Source organism: Arabidopsis lyrata (assembly GCF_000004255.2).
Source record: "Arabidopsis lyrata subsp. lyrata unplaced genomic scaffold ARALYscaffold_64, whole genome shotgun sequence".
Classification (NCBI taxonomy): Eukaryota; Viridiplantae; Streptophyta; class Magnoliopsida; order Brassicales; family Brassicaceae; genus Arabidopsis; species Arabidopsis lyrata.
The window spans coordinates 39648-51199 of NW_003302504.1; the positions used below are offsets into that span (position 1 = coordinate 39648).

The 11552-nt window shown below is 33.0% G+C and overlaps 1 protein-coding gene and 1 pseudogene across 1 annotated transcript; one reads left to right on the plus strand and one right to left on the minus strand.

Annotated features, from left to right (window-relative positions):
• Positions 1-1095: 1095 nt before the first annotated feature.
• On the minus strand, positions 1096-2730 carry LOC9299057. The gene is made up of 5 exons (XM_021018625.1): positions 2541-2730; positions 2404-2459; positions 2006-2129; positions 1795-1901; positions 1096-1542 (listed from the first exon to the last, which is right to left on the minus strand). Exons 1-5 carry the CDS (start codon positions 2620-2622, stop codon positions 1465-1467), a joined length of 447 nt encoding a protein of 148 aa, XP_020874284.1. The 5' UTR covers positions 2623-2730; the 3' UTR covers positions 1096-1464.
• A 3827-nt stretch (positions 2731-6557) lies between these two features.
• LOC9299058 lies at positions 6558-9318 on the plus strand (annotated as a pseudogene).
• The last annotated feature ends 2234 nt before the right edge of the window (positions 9319-11552 follow it).

An 11552-nucleotide genomic window follows, 5' to 3' on the forward strand; every position in this document is an offset into this window, starting at 1 on the left:
CTTAACTAAGACAAAAAGTGGTATGAATATGATGAGAATCTTCTCTTAGTTATGTTCAAATACGGTTTGGAAGTTTTTCTATGTGATCCCAACTTCAAGAAACAAGGTTCAAGTACAAACTCCAAACTATTTGCGCGGGTGACGCGGATCCATTGAACATGCCTAGAGTGTTTTCGAATGTTCTATGTTATTGCGAATGCAATTTATTTACTACTTACTTACAAAGTACTATCTAATTACTTCTTTTATTGAGACTCACCTATCACCTTTTGTAACGTATTAACTACTAAGGATGCGTAACATTATTATCGCTAATTTTTAGTTGACATTTCAATAATGCTATTACAAAGATACGAACTTGAGTTCAATCCAATAGTTGTAACAAGGAGATTTCAGCTTTCTAGCTGACTGTGGATCATGATACAATAATAGACCGTCGCAATAATATTCACTTAGTAACCAAAGATCATGTGATAAGTACGGCTTCCACGTAGGAACCCTGATTATCATAGAAAACGATTTTCCTAATTTTGGAATAAATTGAAAAAAAACGTACATCAATAGAATGGAATATATGAGGAGATAATTGGCAAGGGAGCATCAACATGGGCCACTTGGTGTTCTTGGCTGGAAAACAACATGACTGTGAGTCTCATACAACACTCTTTAATTATAACATTTATCGTCCTCTAATATTTGCCTAATTTTATATTGCTTCATGTAGTTACCGGCCGATGAATTATTTTATTTTCTATATGAATTGAATCGTTACGCATGAGAACGTAACTATTGGATAATCAATGTAAACCCATTTTTAATTAAAAGAACATTTTGATTAAGAAACTATCAAAGGGATAAGATTTGCAACCCACAACGGTAACGGCTGCGTTTGTCAGTACGAATCACAAAATCGGTAAAGTAAAAGACGGTAAACTTTACATACATCTCTTACATATATTCCTTATCGTTTCTCTCTATGAAAATATCTCTTACCGCTTTTTTACGGCTAAGAATTTTTTTACCGCATTATGTCACCATTCAGACCTGCATGTTCTCTAAGAGAATTATATTCCGATGTGCTATTTAAAGGACTTATTTGGTACATCTCTCAATGAGAAATGTGTTTTTGAATGATTAATTGAAAAGTTTAAGTAAACAACGTTGTATATATAATATAACACTAATCATTTGGTGGAGAAAACAACGGTTCAAAACTTACAAATTCTAAGTTTTCTTCTTCATGTAAGAGAAGCACACACGACAGTGCCCAAGTTTTATGTTCCTCTATGCTGCTTTTGTAGGCGGAGACATATTATTGACAAGGGACCCCGTAACGATGATCACTAATATCTGCACCACCGCTCCTGCATTCAACAAAAAACCCGAATGATCCATAATCCCGGAATATGCAACCCAAGCTTGCAAGTACGTGTACTGTAGACAATAAAGAAACGAAGAGAATCTTCAGGAAGTTTTACCAAATTGAGCACAAATGAAACCTGCGAGCTCAAGCTTCGCGGTTGTTCCAGTGCTATTCCGTTCCTACAACATTTATTGAGAGTCAGGTGATAGTATCAACGTCAAGCTTAATTTCATATTCTGTGATACTATTACAACCACAATCAACCATTTTTTCATGACTAGAAAAGTATAATCCTCATTACCTGATCCTTTACATGTATTTCTAACTAATAGAAGCTTATCAGCCAAAAGACTAATGATGCCGACAAAAAAATGGCAGTGTATATAAATCAATAATATAAGAGTAAAGTTTGTTTAAGTTAGTCGATTTACCTCCATAGTTAATCTGCTCCTAACAGCACAAAACACTGAAAGAACCATAACAATGGTAGATGCAGCCGTATAGAGCCTCAAAAGGTTTACTCTGCTGCGTCTACAACCTTTTTCCAACAGAGACAACAAACATATATAAAGAAACCAAAACAAAAGGATACAACTTTCCGTTATGCGTAACCGGCAAAACAACAAAGAAGAGAGTGTTAACCTAATTCTCCTATGAATGAAGACACTAAGCCAGCAGCAGCTGCTGCAATTGCAAGGGTGTTCCTCTCATCCTTTTTAGTCGTTGTCAGAAACGCACACGATAATCCGACTAAATAAATCGCAGCCTGCAAGCAAAAACCTAAAAGATTTATGCTAAAAAAGAGAATATCGAACTATTTAAACTAAGGCTACACAACTTCAAGAACACTACAATCTCAATGAGAACAAAGCAACGAATGTGAGACTGCAATTGTGAGAACCTGATCACATAAACTACTTCTATGATAAATTCAGTGCTCAAGGATGTAACATTTTGCAATGCATCACAAAATCGAATTCTAGACTAATCAATCTAAAATCAAAGAGATTCGGTTTCTAACATAAGGAAAACGAAAGTACCTGAACAAAGATCAAAGGACGGAGACGAGCTTTTTCTTTAGTGACCTTCGTGTAACCTTAAACAAAAAGAAAACGAATGGATCAAGAAGAAATCGAGAGAAAATAGGATCTGGAGACTTGGGATTTTGGAAACTTACGAGAGTCAACGACCATGCGGTATGAGAAATCGGATCCATCGGTACCACTGGGTCTACCCGCCGTCGGCTTTCTCTGCTGCATCTTCTCCGGCGAAATCGGAAGAATGCGTTTGGATTTGATCGGAGATTGAAAGAGAGGTGTTAGGGTAACGTCGACCAAGGTTGTTAGATTTTTGTTTCTCGATAGGATTGAGCATTAAACCGAACTAAACCGTACCAAACCAAAACTAAACCGAGCTAAATATACTTATATCGGACAGTTTTAGCTAAAGATTACGGGGCCATTTTTTTTGAATAAGTGTACTTATTAGTAAAACCTCTATAAATTAATAATATTGGGATCATTGTTTGAAAAATCGCTAGGCGCTAGTCGGGCGCTCGGCATGGGCCTAGCGATTAATCGGAAAATCGGATTAAAATCGGGGATTAATCGGGAATTAGTTTTAGGGTTATTTTAATATGTTTAAAATATATTAATCCAATATTGTTTTCAAAATTACAATAAAAACAAATTTTTATGATTTTTATTAAAATTTGAACACAAGTTATGTAAAACATCACAAACTCCCAATTCAAATGATTGAATAACAAAAATAAAATGTTTTTTTTATACTTGCAATCTAAAAAATAATCGGAGTATGTAAGATTAGGCGGGAAATAATCGGATTAGGCGGGAAGCAATCGGATTAGGCGGAGAATAATCGGGTTACTGATTTTTTAGGGGATTAGTCATTAATCGAAGCGGAGAGGGTGGGCCTAGCGATTAAGCGGGGAATAATCGGGGTTAGGCGGGGATTTTTAGAACAGGGGTTGGGATCATGATATTTTATTAATTTATAGTGACATTAATTTATCTATAAATTAATAATTATTAATTTATAACGTAAATTAATATTTATTAATTTATCTATAAATTAATAATTATTAATTTATAACGTAAATTAATATTTATTAATTTATCGAAAGTTTTGTTTCAATTGTGAATTTTTTTTTAAAAAAAAATACGAGCTAAAGCAATGTGATCTAACTAAGATTAATGTTTTGGATGTTATAAATTTTATAGTTTTAGCCTTAAACACTTAATATTTCGAAAAAAAATAATTTATTTTGACAATGAACAACAACGATTATAGAATTCACATATATAAACGATATACATAAATTAAAATTCACAAAGACATTCATTGTTGTATTTTAAAAACATATAAGACTATTACAACAAAAATTATGCATATTCAAAATTTTAAAACTTACAAAAGCTTTCGGCTATTTTTATGAAAAACACTAAAACTATTATATATATATATATGTGTGAAAATTACATGATTATTAATTTATGATATTACTGGGACTATATTTTTACATAGAGATTTCAAAAAATTTATTATCTTATTATCTTATCGAATTTGGTTAATTTTTACATTGGCCCGACTAGGGACCGGCCAAATTTATTAATTTATCGTGTTTATTAATTTATCGAGTATTAATTTATAGAGGTTCTACTGTATTATCTTATTTTAATCAAATTTAACATATGTAAAAACATAAGATATTATCTAACCGAAGAAATTGAAATTTATCTTTGAATTTCACAACTAAATTAACAAACGAACCATACTTGAACATAATCCAAAAATATAGAAAAAATTCCAACCCTTAATTGGTATATAAGAAATACTCCCTCTGTTTTTTAAAAGTTGTCGTTTTAACTGTATTTGGACAAATTAAGAAAATATATACAATGACTATATTAACCTCATAAAAAAGACAAGTAATTATTTACAAATAATTTGTGTTCAATAAAATGAGGGTAATTTGGGTAGTTATTGGCATAAATTACATTATTACCTTAAAACGACAACTAATTTAAAACAAAAAAAAAAACTCTAAAACGACAACTATTCGAAAACGGAGGGAGTAGTACTTTAGACAATGACACATTATACACATTTTCACTACACCACCATCTTGGCTGGTTGACTATTTGTATCACCCCTACACCGGTTAATGAAAGAAAAGCTAGATGTTAAAAAAAAAAAAAATTACACATTAAGAAATTCGGTCATGTGAGCAGTCAATGTTTTTTTGGATATTTCAAGTTTTGATAAATTGGTATAACAAACTTTAGTCAAATTGTTATAAAAAATGTTAGTCAAATTGGTATAACAAATTTTAGTCAAATTTTGATAAATTGGTATAACAAATATTAGATATTCCCATTGGTCTATACTTAATGCCCATTTTGATCAACAAACCACAAATTATTTTTCTTGTTAGTTTATGTCTTTCTGGATACCATATTTTTTATATACACATATGATTCTTATTAGTTATTATCATAAGATATGACTAATTACCTTACCCTTTATATTTTTTGGGGTCGAACAATGTTGTTAATTACTTTATTCTGGATAAAGCACAACTAAAATGCTTACCAATTTTTTCTTTTTAAACCTCCTGTGTCTTCCAGATCCAATCCAAACAATAGTTTCCATTCTATGTGCCTCTTGACATTCACACAACTACGTACAAACTAATGTCTATGTCTTTCCTAGTGTATTTCTAATTTCTTTAAAGAGATTTTTTTTTTCTTTTTCTTTTTTTGCTAACTATCTTTAAAGAGATAACAGATGTACGAGAAAGGTGGTGATTGCGTGAGAGTGTGTGCATGAACACTCGAGGGATCACATGGGACATTTTCTACGTATTAATCAGATAAGACGAACATGCCATCTTTCTCGACAAGTTGAATATTGTTCATAACAAATTATATAATTATTCAAAATGAATATAGTATATAAATTATATTCTGAAATTACTAAATTTATATTTGACAAATAACAAGAATTTATAGCACCATAATATTATAGACTATATGTGATATATATAGGTTATATATAGGCTAAAAAGCCGTTTGTGTGGGATAAAGCAAAAAAGAAAGAAAGTTATTTGTATTAATTACATAGCATTTAAAAAGTTAACACTAAACTAACTAGGGTCTTGTATTTCAAGTTTCAATTCTCCAAACCACCGCACACGAATCATCACACCAATGAACCACATTATCACCAAAACACTCCAACACGTACGTCAATACCAACACCCCAAATAAGCTTGATAACACAAGCACCAAACCGCGAAACTACGTCGCACACGATCACCAGTGGCGGATCTAGAAACATTTTTACTGGGGGCAAAATACTATACCGACTTTTCAAGATAAAAAATAATAATTCATCATATACTTTTTTAGTTTTTTAATATTGCTACATTATAACATTGTTTGGAATAAACCAATAAAAATTCTACATTGAAAAGACATTTAAGAGAAAGCTAAATAAGAAAAGAAAAACCAATCTAAACAAAATGAAAATAATATTGATTTTGGAAATATTAAGTCTAGAATAAGAAAGATAAACAATTAATGCCAAGATTAGGGAAGATAATAAGTAAAAAAGGAATGAAAATGAATTAAAAATAAAATAAAAAAGGGCATGGTGGGATCTGATCATGGTTTAATGGGTGGCAAGTTGCTTCATTTTACCTTTTGACTTAATAAATCTTTATTGAAATCATTAAAAGTACAAAAAAATTGATATTTTACCGGGGCAGCTGCCCCCCTCTTCCACTACGTAGATCCGCCCATGACGATCACCCACAATATCTCTCACATTGAATTTCTTTTGGGATTTTTATTCTCTTCAAATCCACATTCTCATAAGGTCACGTCTCCCTTATATAACAAATAGAAACTTGCACCTCAAGTTTTTCCAATCACAAATAAGACATATTTCCAAATTTCATAAGGAAAAGGATTTATCCTTTTTACCAATTTCTTTTTCACTTCAAGCAAATTTCCCCCTTTGCATACATAATTCTTTTGTCTTCAAACAAAGATAAATTTTTTTTTTCTGACTTAACAGACGCTCCTACATCCAAGTACTCGAGCTCTTCATCATCAATTATGCTTCTTAGTTTCCTGAATGACTTCTAGTACTAGTCAGTGGCGGATCTAGAAACAAGTTTTATAGGGGTCAAAATAAAATAAAAAAATTATGATGGATAATAAATTGAAAATTATATGAATTAAAGGGGTCATTTGGAAGTTAGAACAAAAATTTATAGGGGTCAAACACTAATGTTAACCAAATATTTCCTCAAATTCAATCAAATTTACACTAAAAATAACATAATATATAAAATTTATAGGGGTCATGTGACCCCACTCCCTCCTTCTTGCATCCGCCACTGGTACTAGTTCATGTACTACTTCGACGACTAGTACAGAACACCAAATAAGTGCATCAACATTCTCCCCCTTTTTGACTATGTATGTGAACTCAACAACTCTAGCTTCAATGACTTCATCACTAGTAACACAACAACCTACCAACACCAATCTCCCCTTACTTGAGTCACATCATGGTCAAAAACTAATTCAAGGGCCGCCTCCATCGAAACTAAGGATGAAACCCCATTGCACCATCTTTGTAATGATTATCTCCTAGACCAAGCATTCCTAAGTTGTATGAATCCATAACACATGATTCTTAGCTCTGTTTTACTTCCTGAACGATCTCCTGAATGATCTCCTGAATGATATCTTGAACCTTACCATGATCTACCTGAAACAAGACTAAATCTCTATAAAAAATCTGCTCTGATACCACTTATAAGTACGAGTAAGGTAACAATAAAGTGCAGAAAGTAAACGAGACAAAAAATTTGTTAACGAGGTTCGGTTTTTCTTACTCTCCGAGACCACGTTCAGATTTTGATTTCACTTGAACAAGAAAGCAAATACAACCAAATCGCAAACGCGTAAACCAAGCAACACCTTCTTGATTCACCGCTCCATTCTAATTACATGAAATCTTAAAGATAAATCTCTATCCTAACTAAACTCCCATGAGTTTAGATTTAATTAGGATAACCTTATCTTGAGCTAAACTCCCTCTGAGCCTAAACTTCAATTCTCCAAGTCTCTGGAATAACCACCACACACGAATCATCACACCAACGAACTAAACGATCACCAAAACACTCCAACACGTACGTCAATACCAACACCCCAAATAAGCTTGATCACACAAGCACCAAACTACGAAAATACGTCATACACGATCACACACAATATCTCTCACATTGAATCTCTTTTGGATTTTTATTCTCTTCAAATCCACATTCTCATAAGATCACGTCTCCTTTATATAACAAACAGAAACTTGCGCCTCATGTTCCTCCAATCACACATAAGACATATTTCCAAATTCCATAAGGAATTTTTTTCGTTTTTTACCAATTTCTTTTTCTCTTCAAGCAAATTTTCCCCTTTGCATACAAAATTCTTTTGTCTTCAAACAAAGATAATTTTCCTTTTTCTGACTTAACAGACGCTCCTACATCTAAGTACTCGAGCTCCTCATCATCAATTATGCATCTCAGCTTCCTGAATGATTTCTTGTACTACTTCAATGACTAGTGCAGAACACCAAAATAACTGCATCAACAATTCTTACCACCGATTCACTTTCTTTGCACACAACAAATTAAATTTGACTATTACTAATATATTTTTCTCAGTGAACAATACTGGTTTTGCTCTTGTTCTGAACGAGATAAAGAATATGTTCAATGTGTCACATATAAGGGACGTTTAGCATGAGAATCTATGCCCCAGTTGAGGGACTTCACTTCATTGCTAAAGGTATAGCGTTCCGGAACACGGCGGGTCCGGCCAAGGGACAGGCCGTGGCACTACGGTCATCCTCGCACCTCTCAGTCTTCCATAGATGCTCAATCGAAGGAGACCAAGACACACTGATGGTCCATTCGCAACGCCAGTTTTACCGTGAATGCTACATTTACGGAACCGTAGATTTTATCTTCGGAAACGCAGCCGTCGTTTTCCAAAACTGACTTATCCTCCCTCGTCGGCCACTCAAAGGTCAAGCCAATGTGATAACCGCACAAGGTCGTACTGATCTAATTCAAAACACAGGGATCTCTATCCATAACTCAATAATCATACCGGCTCATGATCTAAAACTGGTGGTCCGTAGCGTTAAAACCTATATGGGCCGACCTTGGATGAAGTACTCGCGCACTGTGGTTCTTAAGACGTATATAGATAGTGTTGTGAATGCGGTCGGGTGGTCACCGTGGACTAAAGGTTCGACATATGGTCTCAACACGCTGTTCTATGCAAAATATAAGAATATCGGACCGGCTTCATCCACGAGGTGGCGAGTCCGTTGGAAAGGGTTTCATGTCTTGAGTAAAGCCTCTGATGTATCTGCTTTCACTGTTGGAAAATTCATAGCTGGTACTGCGTGGCTCCCAAGCACTGGCATACCCTTCACTTTAGAACTCTAGAGGCCGTCTTTGGTTTTTCATGCTTTAACTACAACGATGTCAAATTTCATAACATATAATTCATTATTACAAATCATTTCCTATTTCACTCTCATTTGACTGAAAGTGGAGAGGCGTGTAGAAAAGACTCGAAACGGTTGGAAAATGAACTGTTAAAGGTTAAAGCATAGTTTGAAGTGAACGTCGTGGCTAATTAAGATAAATTGTCATAAAGTTATAGAAGAGTATATGCATGTGTCAAAGAGAGTGCGGGAAATATTTTCAATAAGAGAAGCTTGAAGGCAAAAAAAAGATCAATGAAGATATTTGGATTGGGAAGATAAGATTTGGAAATAATGCCTCTTTTGATCCCTGCCGAACCAAATTTTAGCATGTGTATACGAATCATAAGTAGTAATTTACACTTCCATAACCGTCTACTTCAATCACCTATAAAGTCAACTACTCATATTGACCATTCCATCTCGGATCGAAGATTTACATGAAACTTGGAAAAATGGGGTAGTAAAGATACTGTTAATATGAAATGTTATCCTAATGCAATTAGAAAATTTACTACGTTACTAAAAGTAAAAGAGACATGAATTTTTATGTGAAAATGAATACAAAAGAAGGTGTCTTGTCTTAGCTTAGTCGAAATATTAGGAGAAAAAAAAAACAAGAGTTGAGTTTCGGTGTCTATTAGTGAGCAAGAGTCTGCTCGATGGAACATGAACCCGTGCGGTGGAAGACTCTGGTTCCTAGGTTGTATTTATAAATCAAGAGGAAAAAAATAAGGTTTCTAGTCTTTGAGTCTAAGTTAGAGACGTGTGTATTTCGTGGAATATATATATATATGTTGAAAATTGGTTAGTGTCGACCTAAAAAGTGTCTTTGTATCAAATAATTCTATTAAGCAAGATCACATCGTAAGATCGTAGATACGTAGCCAAATCTCAAGTTGTGTGTGCGTTTTTTTTTAATTTGTTTAATTTTACAGTGATTGCGAGTGTGTGCATGGACAAGGATTACAATTCTATTTGCTTAAAACACAATTCAAACAAGTGCATCTTTTAATTTTCACGAATCCAAATTAAAATGTCGACACTCAAGGGATCACATGGGTCACTTTTATATTATTTGTAAGTATCAATTAGAGAAGAAGACTAACATGCCATCTTTCTCGACATGTTGAATGTTCATAATCAATTAAATTAGAGAAGACTAACATGCCACTAAATTTATGTTTTCAATAGATAAAAACATATTTAATCATTTGTGCGACAATGACAAGAATTTGTAGCGTATTTTACTAGTAGGTATAAGTTATACTGTAAGTTAAAGACTAAATAAATCGCAGCTCTCATAGAGAATACATGAGCTTAGAATCACAAGCGAAATCCGAACTGAATGTTGCATACAAATGAAAGAAGATCAAAGGAATTTAAACCTAATTAAATTGACCTAATGGCAAATCTTCTGTAACCATCAGAGCCTCCAACTCTTCCCTTCCTTACTAAAACCTTCTTCTTCACTCAGTGGCTTCCAAAAGCCATATTTGAACCCCCAAACCTGTTCTAACTCCGGTTAAGATGTGAATGGTATCACACATTCTCAACCGATAGTTTAAACAAAGGAAACTATGTTAACAGGTTTTTCATTAATTAATGTAGATTCGAATGTACGTAATTGTTAATTATGTAATTGGTTGACGATATAAATAGCATGTGAAGTGAAGGATTCACAGCAGGAGAGAAGAAAAATGGTCTGAGCAACTAAATAGGATGTTAATAATCATATTTAATACCTTCAAGTGACGATATTTAATTGTTGTCGGATTTTTTTAGTTTCATTTTTCAGTGTTCAAGATCTCGTACGGCGTTCTTCTAGGATAAGGAGAATTGTTAAAGAACTAGTTTCTATTAGCTTACTGATTTTACAAAATAGTTTTTCTTTTTAAGCCAAGTTTTCCGATAATTGTTTTTGGATTTTTTTTTACAAAAAACAGTTGACAATGAGTGAATTGGTCTATCTTAAACTTGTATATTCTATTTTAGATTCTTTTTAAGTACTAATGTGGAACCTAACATGCTATCTCGAAATGAGTTTTGTCAATCCATCTTAAACCGATAAATCCTAATTGGATCAACAAATTAGACTCTGTTATCATTTTAAGTTTTATGAATTTCTAATTTAATCTTTTCCTACTTTTAATGTGTGATATTTCTCACACAATATATAAATGATCTACAAAGGCTGTCAAAAACAAAAAATGATCTACAAAGGAAAAACGGTTTAAGATTACGAGATTCAGAGAGAAAATTAAATGTACTTGATATGATGTTGTAAAAAAAAAAAAGATATCCTAAAGTTTGAACTTAATACATAAAAAAATTGTTTTGACTTATATTAGGTAACTCTCCACGCACTTTACATAGATGAAATATCTTATATAGTGAAGTAATGACTTTGAAACCTAGTTCTTGTTGTTTTTATTACTAGTATACATCACGAATATTAATTTTTTATTTTATAAATTTGTGTGCAATAGTACTAAAATAAAATAAAAAATAAAAAAAGAGTCGAACTTTTTGTTAGTATACCTCCTGAAAGTCTCCCTAAAACAAAATCTTTATACTAAAAAGGTGATAGGAATCG

What these genes read in the sequence shown, in the direction of transcription:
- LOC9299057 (XM_021018625.1), bottom strand. Translation starts at nt 2,622, where the DNA reads ATGCAGCAGAGAAAGCCGACGGCGGGTAGACCCAGTGGTACCGATGGA. An exon ending in TTCATTCATAGGAGAATTAG is followed by an intron (nt 1,902 to 2,005) that starts GTTAACACTCTC and finishes TGTTGGAAAAAG; the next exon opens with GTTGTAGACGCAGCAGAGTA. An exon ending in GGAGCAGATTAACTATGGAG is followed by an intron (nt 1,543 to 1,794) that starts GTAAATCGACTA and finishes TAAATGTTGTAG; the next exon opens with GAACGGAATAGCACTGGAAC.